This window comes from Lontra canadensis, unplaced genomic scaffold (assembly GCF_010015895.1).
Source record: "Lontra canadensis isolate GAN:19392208 unplaced genomic scaffold, GSC_riverotter_1.0 scaffold53, whole genome shotgun sequence".
Classification (NCBI taxonomy): domain Eukaryota; kingdom Metazoa; phylum Chordata; class Mammalia; order Carnivora; family Mustelidae; genus Lontra; species Lontra canadensis.
The window spans coordinates 13051412-13069381 of record NW_022631047.1 but is presented as its reverse complement, the minus strand read 5'-3'; the positions used below and the strand labels follow the sequence as shown (position 1 = coordinate 13069381).

The following is a 17970-nucleotide window of genomic DNA, read 5'->3' as shown; positions in this document are numbered from 1 at the left end:
GGGTGGCGGTTAGGGGGATGGGCCGCTCCTCCGACAAACTGACTTCCCCCCCGGCGCTGGGAGTCAACGCGACTGACGCGAACACATCCCTCCGCCCTCCACCCCATCCCATCAGGGAGAAGCGCTCCGGGGACCCAGCCTTACCCAGCGCTTCACCAGAGTTCGGGCGTAGGCGCCTTTAATTCCCGGCGCCTCCGCCCCCTAGAAACCCTCCCGCATCGCCGGGCGGCAGCAATAGCCAATGAGAGACAAGCGATGGGCACGAGGACCAATAGGCGGAGGCAACAGTGCGGGGTGCGGTTGCCAGGGGGCGGGGCCCGGCTGCCTGCCAGGCTTGCCACCCTAGCAGGGGCGTCGGGGGTTCTGGACTTGGTTGCCACTTCCTGAGCCGCGGGGATGGAGGCGTCGCGCTGCCGGCTCGGACCCCGCGGGGACAGGTCCGAGAGGGGTGGTAGCTGGTCTCGTCTCGAGCGGGGCGGAAGGACTGAGTGAGACCATGGCGGTCCTCTCTGGGAGCTGTGAAGAGAGGGTGGTGGGCTCGGGTCGGGGAGGGAGGGACGGATTTGGCTGCAGGAGGAGAGTTTTGGGACCCCCGCTCGGCGGTGGAGGGATCCCTTTTTCCCGGGGAGCGGTAGGAGGCAGCGGCTCTGCAGCCTGCACCGAGAGCAGGGACTTTGTGTTGAGGTCCCTGCTTGGGAAACTCTTGGAGTTTTCGTTATGAGCTCGTCTTGCTCTCTCTGGGCCTCGCTTACTCAGAATGCGTTAGCGCTGCTCCTCACGCACTGCCCGGCAGGATCATAACTGAGGTGGATGAAGTCCTTCCCGGGGGTGTTGAGGCGGAAGGCTGTGGGTGATACTTAATCATTTGCTCTAATGCCATTGCTTTTGGCAGGCGGTGCTGAATTCTGGAACGGAGTCCCAGGGCTGAAAGTGCAAAACTAATCTTTCGCTTCTATCTGCTTCATAGTAATTGTCTTTTATTTAGGATTGTTCGTCTTATTTGCAGTGTACCATACTCCTTGTTTGCGCCCCTCTTTCCTGCCTCCGCCAGAGGGAGAGCCTGGGAAATAAAACAATCCTAAATCTCAGTCTGTCAATTTCTTGTTAGCTAGGTTAATGGAAAGTTAAGGGGGAGCGGCATGAATTCATTGGCTTCAAACTTCGGCATTGTCGGAGAATTGAACTCATACACGCCAACAGTATTCCCCGCTTTTTATGCCATTACCATGGCAAATAAAGATGTAGCATGTAAGGATTTAGTCTGATATTTAGATCAGTAGATATTTAGACGATTCTAAGCCATTTAAAAACGTCACAAGGAGTTGTTGGGCATAGAGAACCCCTATTTTCCCTTTTCATCAGCTTTTATTTATGTGATAGCTGCTATCTGAAAGATTTGTTCACTGCACTTTCTTTTTCTCAAATTGAGAGAAAATAACCCACGTTTACCAGTATAACCATGGAAATGCTAGGAGGACGTAAAGATAAAATTCAGCTTCTTTGTTGAATTCAGATGGTGTATGTTCAGTGTGGTCATTCAATAAATTAATTGAATGAATTTATGGCAATGAATTTCTTGGGTACCAGATATTTGATATATGACTCGTGATTTTTGGGGGGTGGGGTGAGGAATTAACTTTGAAACTGAGACCAGGAGGCAAAGTGGCTTTTAATCTATTGGATCTGAAGTTTAAAGGGATGATTTTAAAGTTTTCCCCTCTTTTTCTTTGCAAAGAAAACAGCTCTTTAGTTTAAAAATTGACATCAAAGGAGAGCGTGAGTCACTTACTGTTTCAACCGCCCTAGGTAATATTAAGTGCAGCTTCTATGACTGTTTAACTCAGTCGTTGCTGAGAAGGAGTGGAATGTCTCTTCTATTTTGGCTTCAGGTTGCGTGTTTAATGTTTTTGGTGAAATACATTGATACAGTTTTTGGTATTAATACCTTTCGATGTGAAGTATAACATCTGACTTTTAAGTTTCCTGTGATTTTTTTTTCCTTTGAATTTTACCATGTTTCCTTTGATTGTTTACCATGAGGAAGATTTCAATGAAGTGGAAAAATTACTAACAAACTTGAATTATTTTTCCTATTTCTGAAATAGCGGGTGAAAATTGGGGATGGAATTTGAAACATCACTCTCAGGACCTTTGTTGAAGCTAGGCATTTTGTATTATAGATTCCCTGGAGATGACTATGCCTGGCTAGTGCTAGAACTTGAGCTTTCTCTGGCCTTTGTCCCTGATAGAGAATTGAAGGTATGGTGAGAGATTTCTCTGTGTGATGTGATCTTGTGACCCAGTTGACTAAGAAGGTTCTAGCCTGTGGTTTATCCATGCTTTCTCATTAGGAATAAAAACAGTCATAGTAGCTGGAGGTTATGTATTGTCCAGGCTTGTTGTCCTCTCTCACGTTCTCTTTTTGAAGATTTATTTATTTTAGAGAGTGTATGTGCACGCGAGAGCGAGCAAGCACGGGGAGGGGCAGAGGGAGAGAATCCTGAAGTGGATTTCCCACTGAGTTGGATCCCTGGACTGAGACTACGTGACCTGAGCTAAGTTCCAAGGGTCAGCTACTTTACCTTCTGCACCAGCCAGGTGTGCCCCTTTCTCTTTTTTGAATGGTTCATCAGATCAGCTAATTGTTGGCAAATAGACTTACCCAGTGCTTAAATATACTCAGAATAACTAATCCATGACTGCAGTATGTTTGGCAGATATTAAAAGCTCCTAATAACATCAAACATGGGTGTATTTCTCCAAATGCAGACCTAGAAAGGAGAGACTAATCCTCTGCAGTAAATTTTCTTTTTTTCTGAGACCCTTCTGTTCCAAGCAGACAGACTCAGACCTTTTTTGGAATAGTTTTCATTTCTGACGTCGCTTATTCTTTCCTATGGAAACTCTGCTGTTTTTCCTGCATCTGTGCCCATTGAAAGAAAATGCTAACATTTGTTCTTACTAAGGGGAAATACACGCTTGAATTACTCGGAGGCAGAGTTGAAGGTGCCTTGCTTCTCCGTATTGGAGGGCTTTGGGACGAGAAGGGGCCTTGATCATTCCTTTCGTTCTGTTTGAGAAGAGTAGAATTATTATGGCTTCTTTCAAGCTAGAATTTCCTGTGCTCTGCTTTTGCTTTATCTCCTTCGAATCCATTCACTAGAAATAAGCTCTTCGTTCTGCTAAATCTATTCTGCCTCATCACATGTCCTTACTGTCGGAAATAATGAAGGCTGCAAAATTTTCCTGGCCTGGTTAAGGCTTAAATCCACTTATGCTTGAGGGAAGACGCCATGGCCACATGCTGATTGATGTGCTGTCTTTATTTACTCATTTTAATACCTGCCATGAGGGCTTGATAATGAGGATTGCCATCTCTGTCTCGCTGCCTTAGTACTTCTGCAAAAACATAAATGATGAGTACTGTGTCATGTGAGTCACAGAACCCCTGGAAGACCATGGTTCTGAAGAGGGTTATAGTAATACTTTTATCGTTTATAAGATGGCGTTTGCTGTTTTACCCCATGGCATTGCGGGAGACACTGGAAACTTCTACTGGGTTCCTGAGTTCTAGTCCCAGCATTTTTACTCTCTGGCAGTGTGATTTGAGCAGCTCATATACTTTTTTTTTTTAAGATTTTATTATTTATTTGACAGACAGAGATCACAAGTAGGCAGAGGCAGGCAGAGGGGGGAGGGGAAGCAGGCTCCCTGCTGGGCAGAGAGCCCAATGCGGGGCTCGATCCCAGGACCCCGGGATCATGACCTGAGCCGAAGGCAGAGGCTTTAACCCACTGAGCCACCCAGGCACCCCAGCTCCTCTACTTTTTTGGCTTTAGTTTTCTCCTCTGGAAAATGAGGGCTTCTTTGGATTCCCTCAGATTTATAACAAATTTATTAAATGACATATATATTTTAAAATAATGCATGGCTCAAATTTCAAAAGATACAAAATAATATTCAGTGAAAAATATGTCTTGCTGTCTCCGTGTCACCTTGTTCATTCATTGCTGGACATCCTAGGGGACCTTCCAAAGATATTGTGTTAAATAATCTATAAATATTCCTTTCCCACTCCTAAAGTTTGATTATTTTGAATTTTAAGGGTAAAATAGAACACTTAAAACCCTACTGTCTACTTTCATCATTGACGAGGTGTTTTTAGAATATGAACTATAGTTCCTGCAAAATTTTTTCTGTGTAATTAAAGTATAGAAAATAAGACCGTAAGAAGAAAACAAGTATTATTTTTCAGACAGGCTCCTAGAAGAATAAATCTTGGTATTCAGTGTTTTAGGAAAAAACTTCAGTACATCTGTAGTTTGCCTTTGATTTTAGGTTTTAGAATGCAACCATTTTTTTAAAGATTTTGTTTATTTATTTGACAGAGATTACAAGTAGGCAGAGAGGCAGGCAGAGGGCAGGGGGTGGAAGCAGGCTCCCCGCTGAGCAAGGAGCCCCTTGGAGGGCTCCATCCCAGGACCCTGAGATCATGACCAGAGGCTTAACCCACTGAGCCACCCAGGTGCCTCTAGAATGCAACCAATTTGATAGACAGTTGACTTGTTTCACTATTGAAACAGTGTAGGGGGCCTGGGTGGCTCAGTCATTAGCGTCTGCCTTTGGCTCAGGTCATGATCCCGGGGTCCTGGGATTGAGCCCAGCATCGGGCTCCCTGCTCAGTGGGTGGAGTGGGGTGCTGCTTCTCCCTCTCCCACTACCCCTGCTTGTGTTCCCTCTCTCGCTCTGTTTCTCTCTCTGTCAAATAAATAAATAAAAATCTTTAAAAAAAAACAGTATAATTTTGTTATGGCAATGCCATATGAACGATATATAGATAAGGTAGAGAGGAGTTTTTTGGCTGAGTAAAGGTCTTAAGCTGTGCTGTTTTAAAAGGGAAAATCTAAAAAAAAAAAAAAATGAAAGGCAAAATCTGAGGGGCACCTGGGTGGGTCAGTGGGTTGGGCCTCTGCCTTTGGCTCAGGTCATGATCTCAGGGTCCTGGGATCGAGCCCCATGTTGGGCTCTCTGCTCCGCAGGGAGCCTGCTTCCCCCTCCCCCCACCCCACCTGCCTCTCTGCCCACTTGTGATCTCTCTCTCTCTCTCTCTCTCTGTCAAATAAATAAATAAATACATTAAAAAAAAATAAAAGGGAATATCTGTCAAGATAAAATATTCAGTAATAAGGCTTACGTTTGAGTATCCTTTGTTGCCCTCATAGCATCTCACTCATTTGATCTCTCTTAAGCTTCATACGTCCAAAGAAAGCAGGGCTGGTATTGTGATCTTCATATTATAGATGGGGAAGTTAAGAATGAGAAAGGATGTGATATACCTAAGGTCACATGACAAGTAAATGATGCAGTCGAAAGTAAAATTCAGAAGTAAAATCCAGGCTTTTGATTTCTAGTCTCCGTTTCCGCCCCCCACCCCCTGACCATGTATTATCAAGGTATCTATTCCAAATGTTCTGGATGCCATTTTTACAAATAAATGATGACAGTGGATACTGATTACATTCTAATTGTTTTTAGCATGAGCAGTTGAAGAAATCAGACATTTTCATGAAGTATTAATTTCATCCAATGGAAAGGGAGTGGACATATTTCCTTGGTATTGTTAGGCAAACAAGTGCACTTTCATCTTTATCCAAGAACTAGAAGGAGAGTAAGAAATATTCCTGAAGAGAGAAATGTAACCCTGAGGAAAGGAGAATCAGGCAAAAGGCAGAATGAACTTTGATTCTGAGTAACATTCGTTTTACATCCAGAAGAAATGAATTCTTTGACTTCTGACTCAAATTATACATTTAAAATAACCTTTCTGTTTGGTTCACTCAAAATAATGTTTTTGCTTTTACTCTGTGGGACATGCAAATGAAGAGGGTTTCACTCTAATTTTTCTTGCTGCATTATTTGGGGCCAGATGAATGATTCAATCAGTTACCAACTTTTCCTTCTCATTGCCTCTTTCCCCGCAAACGATTCCTCCTTCTTTCTGAAGAAAAGAAATAGGCCCACTAAACGGGCCTCTTAGGAAATGGATTTTCATTCCCGGGCTTCAATTAAGTTAGTTGCAGATTGTGGCAGTCATTCAAGTAGAAAAGGGCTGAGCCTAGAATACTAACATTTGTCCTCAGATGAGGAAGGATAGGTTTCAAAGGAGTCTTTTCTGGCAGTTCTAATTTGATCTTCCTATATGCCTTTTCCCAGGAGCCGTGTTTCGTGCTAGGCAGAGGTGTTCTCGGCATCTCAGTGCATGTGAAAACACAGCCTTCTAGGACTGACATTTGGGACTGGGACAAAGTAACTGTTTGTCAATTGACTTAGAGGAGATTACTTTAGTAATAGCTATTGCCCTACTTACCTGACACCAGAATCAGTCCAGACGGTGAAACCTGATGACTCCTTTTCACTATATACAACTAACCAACTCCTCTCATGGGTTTCTTCAGAATCCACTCACTGGCTTAGAAATTCTGCTACCCAAAAATACCAAATGAATGGGCATCCTGACTGAAGAGATTCTTGTCAGACTTGTTGAAATACCATAGTAGTGCAATTCCAGACTGCTGACTGCTGAAGTGTGTGTGGTCAGTGGCGCAGGTTAGCATGCTAAGTTGTACCACTTTTTGGCTATTTTTAATAATGCTGCTGCGGACATTAGTATCCAGGTCATTGTGTGCACATATATTTTCATTTCTTTTACATATATACCTAAGTGGAGTTATTGGGTGATATGGTCACTCTTGTGTCTTACAAATTGAAGAACGAGCCGACTTGTTTTCCAAAATGGCTGCAACGTTTTACATTCCCTGGAGGGAGGCGCTGGGTGGGCTTCCTTTCTCTACCTCCTCGCCATTACTTGTTACTGTCTGTCTTTTTGATTATAGCCTCAATGTGAATGTGGTGTGAAATAGCATCTCACTGTGCTTTTGATTTGCATTCCCTTAATGATGACTAATTGAGCTTTGTTATATGCTTATTGATTGTTCCTATATTTTAGAGAAATATCCATTCATTTCCTTTGCCTGTTCTCAAATTGGATCGTCTTTTTATTAGTTGTAAGAGTTCTTTATAGGTGTTCTGGTACAATTCCCTATCAGAGAAATGATTTATAGATACTGTCTCTGTCGGTAGGTTGCCTATGCACTTTCTCCATGGTGCCTTTTGAAGTGCAGATGTATTTTATTCTGATATAGTCCAATTTATTAGTTTTTCTTTTTATCTCTTTTGTTTTTGGTGTTGTACCTAAGCAATCATTGCCTAGTCCAGGTTTATAAAATTTGGTCAGATGTGTTTTTCTAAGGTTTTTAAACCTTATATTTAGGTCTTTGATTCATTTTGTGTATGCTGTGAGGTAGGGGTCCAAACTCATCCTTTTTGCATCCTTTTTTCCGGATATCCGGAACCATTTGTTGATAAAACTATTTTGAACCTATTTTTAAAACTGAAGTGTAATAAACTACTTTCCAACTTAGTACCTCTAGATCTACCTTATTCTTTTGAATAACCACAAAGTATTATTTTCACAAATGTATCTTATTAATTGCTCACCTGTTGACCAACATTAATATTATCTTAGGGGGGTTCTATTAAAAACAATAAAAAATAGAATCCTTGTTACATGATGTATTTGGCCTAGTCTTTTGTAAACTTTGTATGTTTGGGGATGCAGAGTTTAATTTTAGTAGAAGCTGCTAAATTTCCCTCCAAAAAAGGTTATGAACTTTTTCTAGAACAGACTGTGAATGCTAATTTTTTTTATTTTAAAAGATTTTATTTATTTATTTGACAGAGATGACAAGTAGGCAGAGAGACAGGCAGAGAGAAAGAGAGAGAGGAGAGCAGGCAGGCTCCCCACCGAGCAGACAGCCTAATGCGGGGCTCGATCCCAGGACCCTGGAATCATGACCTGAGCCGAAGGCAGAGGCTTAACCGACTGAACCACCCAGGCACCCCTGAATGCTCATTTTAAAGTGGAGCAGTTACCGTTCTTTCTTGTTGCTTAGTCCCGTATGTGTACAGGTTGATTCCATAGTAGGTGCTCAGTAAATATTTACAAGCGATAAAGATGAGGGTGAAATTGAGGAGCTGCCTGCAATTTGGATCAGAGTCACTCTAAGCTGGTCATTGAGACAAAGAATATAAAGCCAACTAATGCAAAACTCAACAACTAAAAATCTACACATGAAAGTAGGAACAAAGGTAGCCAAGATTTCGTAGGTACTATTATGTTCTTTACAGATGAAACAAAGCATATTGTTTGTGGAGTCCAAAATGTTTACTGGCAGTTGCAATAGGGAATTGCCACAAAAACTGTTCCGGAAGTATATAATAAAAGAAATTTTGATTGACAGTTATAAGAGTTGTAGTTAGCAAGTGTGATGGGAAGATGTGTCACCTTGGAGGTGCTAAGATTATTAATCATTGTTTGTCTCTCAAATGTGGTTTGATAAGAGAATTATCAGTGTAAGTTCAAACTTAAGAATCTATTTAAAAATCACTGCTTCTAGCTTTTCCGATATGGAATAATGATCTCAGATCAACTAATCTTGGCCAACAGAACTGAAGGTTGATAATGTGACATAAATGATATTATGGTATAGTGTCAAATGCTGTCCCGTGTAAGCTCATAGCTGACACAGAAAATAAAGGAGAAAACCAAAGAATAGAGCAAAAGTCTCCATCATCTTTGGTAATGTGTATGCCAGTAAGGTGGATACTATTTTATTAAATCTGTGAAAGGTACATCCACAGTTTTAAACTAAAAATAAAGTTTTTTCTTTAAAAAATTATCTTAGGTTTACAGTAACTTCTGTTCAAATTATTTCTCATAGTTAGGCAGTGATCTTTTATCGGTGTCTTCATTATTTTCCATAGCCATACAGCTATAAAATGGGGACAGTACTATCTAATTTTTACCTACTTTGGAAAGTCCAAAAGTAAGGGATGATGAATTAAAATATTTCTTTAAGGCATAAGTCAAAGGACTTTTTTTTTTTCACCTAACTTTAAAGTTCATTTGTTTATCAGACATTTGTTTCACATCTTCCCTGTTCTAGGCATCACATGCCATGAGCAGTGGTGAGTAATGTTAGAAAGTACTGATGTTTGTTAAGTTTCTTTTGTAATTTTGCTTTTCTTTTGAGTGTTAGACGTTTGTCTCAAGAGTCATAAAAGAAATGACGATGCATGTCACTTGGCTTAGCAGAGGCACTGTTTTGGCAACTGCTCTGTTGTAGTGAAAGCAAGAGAAGCCCCAGAGAAGCCTAGAGTACATCTCCTGACACCACAGCTATGGCAGAAACGCCCTATACAAGACACCGATGTGGATACATTTAGCTTCATTACCCACAGGCTTGCACTTGAACGAGAAATATGCACATAGTCCCTTAATAGATCCCTCCTCAAAGGGTTAGAACTAAGCAAGTTGCTCCTGTGGGTGTTCCGGGAGTTCATGTTGCCAACCCGGATAATGGCGTCAGTTTTGATTTCTAGTTGAAAAACAATCAACAGATGTTCTCAGGGTTGTGAATTCAAGACCTACATTAGGCATCCAGCTTACTTTAAAAAAAAAAAAAAATTTAGGGCTGTCTGGCTGGCTCAAGTTGGTAGAGCATGCAACTCTTGATCTCGGGGTTGTGAGTTAGAGCCCCACACTGGGTGTAGAGATTACTTAAAAATAAAAATAAAAGGGGTGCCTGGGTGGCTCAGTTGAGTGTCTGCCTTTGTCTCAGGTCATGATCTCAGGGTCCTGGGATGGAGTCCTGCGTCTGGGCTCCCTGCTTGGTGGGGAGTCTGCTTCTCCCTCTCCTTCTGCCTCTCCCCCTTGCTTGTGCTCACCCACTCTCTCTTCTTTCTCTCTCAAATAAGTAAAACCTTTTAAAAATTCTAAAAAATAAGAAAAATAAAATTGACAGTTTTTCCCCCTTATTTTATTTTTTTTTTAAGGTGTTATTTATTTATTTGACAGACAGACATCACAAGTAGGCAGAGAGGCAGGCAGAGGCAGGGGTGCGGGGGAAGCAGGCTCCCCGCTGAGCAGAGAGCCCAACGCGGGGCTCGATCCCAGGACCCTGAGATCATGACCTGAGCCGAAGGCAGAGGCTTTAACCCACTGAGCCACCCAGGTGCCCCTCCCCTCATTTTAAAATGCAGCCATTTAAGAGCCTTCACGTGCTTGCGTCAGCAGCACATATACTAAGCCTTCAAGCATATTTCGAATGAGCACATGTAGCAGTTAGTGGAGATCAGATAAGTGTACTTATAACAGACATTGGGTTGATTAATCCATGGCTCCTATATTGATTTCAACCATTTATAGTTTCAACTTGTTTTATTCTTAGTTATAGTTTTTAAATTTTTTAAAAGATTTTATTTATTTATTTGACAGACAGATCACAAGTAGGCAGAGAGGCAGGCAGAGAGAGCAGGGAAGCAGGCTCCCTGCTGAGCAGAGAGCCCGATACGGGGCTCCATCCCAGGACCCTGGGACCATGACCTGAGCCAAAGGCAGAGACCTACCCACTGAGCCACCCAGGTGCCCCCATCTTTAGTTACATTTAATGGGCTAAGAAGTTGACTTTTAATATGTGTATTTTATATGTCTTTACATGGTACTGTTCTGAAAAAAACTCAGCTTTTCCTTTCTAAATAGGGGAAAACCCAGTCCTCTCCTACTGTGTTTCTTTCCTGCTATGTGTTTCTTTCTTGTGTGTCTCCTTCACTTCTCGCACAGAATACTTCACTTCTGACATTTCCGGTCCCCAAATGTGTAGGGTTTTGTCCTCACAACAAGCAATTCTCTGTGGTGTCCCACAATTCAACTCAATTCTGACACCACACTAGTATGGGATCCCACAGGTTAAGGGTTGGGTCCCATAAGACTGCCTCTCCCCTGCTACCCCCATTCTTCAGACATCATTCACAAGCCTGGTTATCACCTGTGTTTCTGACCAACTGGCTGTAGACAGTAGGTTTAAAGATCCCCTTCTCGGGTTCAAGAGCAGCTCACAGAACTCAGGGGAACACTTAGCATTTACCAGCTTATTAAGGGATATGATAGAGGATGTGGGAGAACAGCCAGATGAAGAGATACATAGGGCAAGGCCTGGGAGGGTCCCAAGCATAGGAACTTCTGTCCGCGTGGAGTTGGGGTGTGTCACCCTCCTGGTATGGGTGTGTCTGTCAACCTGGAAGCTCTTCGAACTCTACTTGTGGGATTTAATGGAGGCTTCATCGGATAGGCATTATCAGTCATTTCCAGCCTCCCTTTTTTCTTTCTTTCTTTTTTTTTTTTTTAAGATTTATTTATTTGACAGAGAGAGAGAGAGAGACAGTGAGAGAGGGAACACAAGCAGGTCCTGGGAGAGGGAGAAGCAGGCTTCCCGCTGAGCAGGGAGCCCCATGCAGGGCTCCATGCGGGGCTCGATCCCAGGACCCTGGGATCATGACCTGAACCGAAGGCAGATGCTTAATGACTCAGCCACCCAGGCACCCCGTCAGCCTCCCTTTTCAAGAGAATGGGGCACAGGGCTGAAAATTGCAGGCATCTTATCGTGGTTTGATCTTTCAGGTGACCAGCCCTTCACAGGTACAAAATTCAAAAGGATTGGAACAGTCTGTAATGAAAAATAAGATTGCTTCTGGTTCCCCTACCTATTTAGTTTTTTTTCCTGAAGGCAACACTGATATCCTTCCAAAGATACTCTGCATTGTAGATGAAAGATACGTATATATTTTTTCCTTTCATAAATGGTAGTAAATACTCCCCAATTACCTGCACCTTGCCTTTTTCAATTAGTAAAACATCTTGGAGATTGTTCCAGATCAGTATCTCTATATTTCTATATTCATGTGTTAGTGATTTTTTTTTTTTAAATAGCTGCAGGAGTATTCCATTGTGTGGATATGGTATCAGTCCCTCTTGATGAACATTAGAGTGTGCTATCTTGGTGTTATAAACAGTGCTACAGAGTCATGTAAAGTTTATAATTGTATGGGGCGCCTGGGTGGCTCAGTCAAGAGATGACTATTGATTTCAGGTCATGCTTTCAGGGTTATGAGATTGAACCCTGTCAGGCTCTATGGCAGCCTGAGTTGGGTTCCCCACTGACTGTGAAGCCTTCTTAAGATTCTCTCTCACCATGGGGCACCTGAGTGGCTCAGTAGGTTAAAGCCTCTTCCTTCGGCTCAGGTCATGGTCCCAGGGTCCTGGGATCGAGCCCCACATTGGGCTCTCTGCTTGGCGGGGAGCCTGCTACCCCCCCCCCCCGCCCCTCTGTCTGCCTCTCTGCCAACTTGTGATCTCTGTCAAATAAATAAATAAAAATCTTAAAAAAAAAAAAAGATTCTCTCTCACCCTTTCTCAAAAAACAAAATAAGTTCATACTCATACTGGACAGTTGGCTAAAGTTAGGAAATCTTAAGTTAAAAAATTGCCTAAAACTCTTTAGAGTTAAAGAATGTAAAGAATGTAAGTTGCTTTCATTAGTGATCAGAAATTTTATATTTCATACCAGCGTATTTTTAACATTTCAAAAACTAATGTTAGAGCAAATATGTGATGATTATACATGACTGAACTAATTTGTTGAGAATAAAGATAAAACAAAACCGTGGGAGCTATTGGAAGGTTAGAGTGGAGAGAGTGGAACTTGTGTTTGTTACTTTTTTTTTCTTACTTCATCGATACTATTTCTGATAATTCCTTATGAAAGTTTCACTGTAGAAATCACTGCCTCGTCTTTGATGAATGATGCTATGAGAGGCCGCGCATCTTATTTGTAGCCATTTGAATGTATTGGGTGCCCATTATTATTTTATAAGTAGTAGACCATTTTATTTTGACACAGAGATTTATTTAACATTTATTAATGTGTCATTAATTAAATATAAGCTATTTGAGCAGTAACTGTATCTCTCTTACATAACACATAGAAAAGATAGAGATTCAGAAAACAATACAGATTGAATGCATGCTTACCATGTACCTGACATTATTCTAATCATCTTAATTTCTTCAAATGTCATATAGTCATGAAATTATTTATGCTGTGTGTGGTGGGCAGAGGTTAAATACCTTGTCAGAGAGAAAGTAAAGGATCCGGGTTATTAAAAAGCCAGGGAACCTGGATCCAGAGCCTGTCCTTGAAATTATTCCTCTGTAAGGTTGATTAACTTTACTTTCATTCTTAAATGTTTTATGAGATCATTATTAGGAACCCTTTTGTTAGGGAAGGAAAATGTAGAAAAGTAGGATTGTTTGCCCAGAGTATGTTTGTGGAAGGCCTAAAGTTAGAGCTCTCGGTTTAAGGGTATTGATAGGCAAAGATGCTAGTGAGGAGAGGATAGATTTTATCTCCTGGACTTGGAATGGCATGGCTATTGAGCAATCATTGGTTTGACCGTGGTTAAGAGGGCAATTTGTATGTTTTACAAGAAAACTGTTCTTGTCCTTTCTATTTACTTTATCTGTCGACACAGTGGCCTTTTTATCTTTACATAACAAAACAATTCACAAGGAAGGGTGTGTTGTTTAAAAATAAAATAGAATTGAGGCAGCAGGAAACAGGAGCGAGTATTCCCTCTGCTCTGTAGGGAGGGATTGTGTTATGTGTCTGTGTCAGTGCCTGAAGTCGCAGGAGTCATGAACCGTACAGTCTGCTGCACTTACTGCATTTCACTGGTTTTTAAATTCAATTTTAGGATTCTCGTAAATACATTGTGGTCTTGCAATGCCCTTTCTTTTTGATATTTTGTCATCTGACATCCATAGGAAGGGGTGAAATTCAGAATGATGTTCTTTGAAAGAACTGATCAGAAAGAAACAGAAGGAAGTCTCAAGAAACAAAGAGCAGGCACTATATTTGGGGGGAAAAAGGAATCTCTTCATTGGTGTTAGTAAAGTTCTGATATTTATTATAGTAAATCTTTGCTGAACAACTCCAGGGATGTGGGTCAAGTGGGGACTTGGGGGTAGAAACATGTGGGGAGGGAATGCTTCCCTTTTCCCTTTTCATTGACTTTTCTGGTCTCTGATTCATCTGCATCTTTTCAGCATTATCAATTCACACCTATATTCACATTTATAAATGTTTATCATGTGCATATAAAATAATGAAATAGCTTATATGTAGTTAACTGAGGTTATTCTGATTTCTTTATGACAGACGCTTTGTGACAAATCTCACAGGTACACATGCCAAAATTTCTTGGCAGTGGGAAATGAGGAAGTGAAGAATTTCACAATATGACAAAATATTATGACTCAGTGATTGGGAGTAAATGTATTAAAATTTCAGGTGCATTCCCTTGAAAGGCATATCGGAAATTAAGGCTTTTCAGAGGCATTCTAGAGGAAACATTTTTAAAGGCAGTTGTATTTTGAAGGGGTCTTTAAAAATATGGAATATGAAACATTACTTTGCACTGGTTGGTGGTATAGTTGAAGGGTATGCTAAGAGGGTATGCTAAGAGGCAGTGCCTTTTCTCCTACATAAAGTTACCCGTTTATGGAGTGTTTATATGCATTCATATTTTTTTCTTAGATCCCAACTGTTTGTCCTTTCTAAAGAAAGTTTGAATTAGAGTTGGCCATTGTAACCTATCGATTTGTGTCAGTATCAGCTTTAGGTGTCCTAGTATTCTTGGTCCCATATAAAATGTAAAGCACAATATCCCTCATATAGTGATTGAGAGTATACACTTTGCAACTAGATTTCCTGGGTTTGGATCCTAGCTCCACCATTCACTGATTGTGGGACCATATAACTTAGTTGTGCCTCGGTTTCCCCAACTGTAAAAAAAAAGTTGAATTACTTTACTTCAACTTCCTGAACTCAGATCTCAGATCTCTCAGAGCCAATTAGAAATCCCAGGAGAGTTTGATTACTTCCTCTTATATCAGTGTTTACAGCAGTCTGTTAGTTTATGGCCACGGAAACAGGGCCATCCAAAATAAGTAAGATGTATAGATATGGTCCAGACTTTTCATCTTCTCAGAGGTAGGGGATTATTTGGGGCAAGGCAGAAGCTTAAAAACACAGTATTGATACTGTCTTTTTTTTTAATGAATTTATTTTTTAGAGCAGTTTTAGGTTTATAGAAAAATAAATATAAGTACAGAGTTCCCATATAGTCCCTTATCCACCCCTCCCCACTGTGTCCCCTATTACTAACATTTTGCATTAGTGTGGTACATTTGTTGTAATTGATGAGCCAGTATTGATATGTTATTATTAACTAAAGTCTGTAGTTTACATTAGGATCACTCTTTGTGCATATATTCTGTGGGTTTTGACAAATACAGAGTGGCATGTATCTACCATTACAGTATCATGCACAACATGTGTCATTGCCATAAAAATCTCCTGTGCTCTACTTACTCGTTTCTCCATAGATTTTTTGTTATTGTTTATTTTTTTTAATCCAAGTATAATTAACATACAGTGTTTTGTTAGTTTCGGGTGTACGATATAATGGTTCAACAATTTCGTACATTTCTCTGTGCTCATCAAGATACATGTACTTAATCCCCTTTATATATTTCACGTGACCCCCCCATCCACCTCCGTGCTGGCAACCACCAGTTGGTTCACTGTATTTAAGAGTCTGCTTTTTTGTTTCCTTTTTTGTAGTTCATTTGTTTTGAGTCTTAACTTCCACATATGAGTGAAATCATATGGTATTTGTTTTTCTTGAACTGACTTGCTTCACTTAGCATCAGACCCTCTAGGTCTGTTTTTACTATCTCTATAGTGTTGCCTTTTCCAGAATGTCATATGGCTGGAATCATACAGTATATACAGCTTTTTTAGATTGGTTTCTTTCACTTATTGGTATACCTTTAAGGTTCCTCCATGTCTTTTGTGTGTGTGTGTGTGTGTGTGTGTGTGTGTAGCTCATTTCCTTCATCACCGAATAATGTTTCATGGAATGGATGTACCATGATTTGTGTATCCATTCACCTATTGAAAGACATCTTGGTTGCTTCCAGCTTTTGGCAATTAAGAATAAAGCTGCTGTAACCACAATGAAAATATTCATGTGCAAGTTTCTGTGTGGACAAAAGTTTTCAGCTCTTTGGGTAAATACTAAGGAGCACAACTGCTGGGTTGTATGATGAGAGTAGGTTTACTTTTGTAAGGAACTGCCAAACTGTCTTCCATAGTTGATGTGCCATTTTTTGCATTTCCTCCAGCAATAAATGAGATTTCTAACTGCTCCACATCTTTGTCAGCATGTGGTGTTGTCAGTGTTTTGGATTTTAGCCATCTAATAGGTATGCAGTGGTAACTCATTGTTTTTTTTCTTTTTTTAATTTGCCATTCTGTAATGGCATGTGATGTGGAACATCTTTTCATGTGCTTATTTGCCATCTGTATATCTTCTTTGGTGAGGAGTCTGTTTAGATCATTTGCCCATTTTTTAATTGGCTTGTTTTATTATGGTTGATTTTGAAGAGTTCTTTGTATATTTTCGATAGGATTCCTTTATCAGATATGTGTTTTGTAAATATTTTCTCTCAGTTGACATTGATTTTCACCTCCCCTGGCCTCAGCTTTTCTTTTCTTTTTTAAAGATTTTATTTATTTGAGAGAGAGAGAGAGAAAGAGAGCACAAGCAGGGGGAGAGGGAGTGGGAGAAGCAGCCTCCTGGCTTAGCAGGGAGGCCAATGTGGGGCTTCATCCCTGGGATTATGACCTGAGCTCACGGCAGATGCTTAACCAACGGAGCCACTCAGTTGTCCGTGGTCTCTGCTTTTCTACAGTAATTTCCTAGTTGGCAGAGCTGCACATGCATTGTCCTTTTTGGTCAGTGAGGTTCAATATCACCAAGTGATGACACTTACATAAGCTTCCCAGCAAGATTCTCACATATGTATCATAGAATATAGGAAATTGTACACTTGCTTTTTCTAATATTCTCACCCCCCCGATATTAATTATTGCACAGGTAACAGAGGAACAAGAAAAAAGGAAAGGCTACCCCCAAATTCTAGTATTTGTTCTTTTTTCTGCATTCTCTTTACTTGTCCATGTGGGAAGTAGTTAACTTGATCACCTTTTGAGGCTACCACAACAATTTGCCACCTTTAAAATCGTTAAGTAAGAGTTAAATAAGAGACCCGTGTTTTTATGTTTCTCTTAGTAGTAAGAAAATGGACATTTGAAAAATTGTGGAACTCAGTAAATCAATAGTTGAGTAGAAAAGAGCCCCTCTTGTCTCTTGTCTACTTACTATTCTGTTTTCAATTCTTTTAGAATTACTGTTACTGTTACATTAGCACCCTATCCTTACTGTAAAATGCTGATGCTGTCTGGAGTGGGCTATATTGCCATCATAGCCTAGGACAATCTTTTTAAGCCCTAACTTTGGTACTTGAGATGTCTTTATAAGGATACAGTTAGTTCCCCAATTTATAGCTGTACTAATATTCCAAATGTTGGTATGAATTGGTTGTTTGGCACTTAGGATGTTTTCCCAAAGAAAAATCTTTGCCTTGTTCCTGATCTTAGAGGAAATGCTTTCAGTCTATCACCATCGTGTATTATGTTTGCTGTAGGCTTTTCACATATGACTTTTATTATGTGGAGGTAGTTTCCTTCTATTTCTATTCTGTTGAGGGTTTTTATCTTGAAAGGAACTTGAATTTTGTCCAGTGCTTTTTATACATCAACTATTTTTGTTTTTGTTTCTTTATTTTGTTGATGTGTGCCTGTTTTTGAGAAGCAGGGTGACAGAGGGAAAGAACAGGGACTTCAATGCTTACTTATAAAAATGTGGCTTTGTTTTTCTAATTTATATGACCTTAAGTTTGCTTTAGTAAATTACTTAAACTCCTGGAGTCACCCTTTTTCCTCTATAAAATAACTAAAATAATAGCAACCTTACATGGTTCAAATGAACAGTAAGTAAGATTTATATGTATAAAAGCCTAAGCATTCTCCCTAGCAAATAGAACCT

At 40.5% G+C, this 17970-nt stretch overlaps 1 protein-coding gene across 3 annotated transcripts in view; it reads left to right on the top strand.

The window, feature by feature from the left end:
- Positions 1-17970, top strand: part of TULP3 (TUB like protein 3) — a 66800-nt gene that overhangs the window by 103 nt on the left and 48727 nt on the right. For 2 of the 3 annotated variants that reach the window (XM_032874863.1, XM_032874861.1), the window contains exon 1: positions 324-437. The exons of the other annotated variant lie outside the window; for it this stretch is intronic. In XM_032874863.1, the coding sequence (XP_032730754.1) occupies positions 397-437 (41 nt within the window). In that variant the 5' untranslated portion in view covers positions 324-396. Of the gene's footprint in view, positions 1-323; positions 438-17970 lie in introns of those variants that run through there. 3 annotated transcript variants of the gene reach the window in all.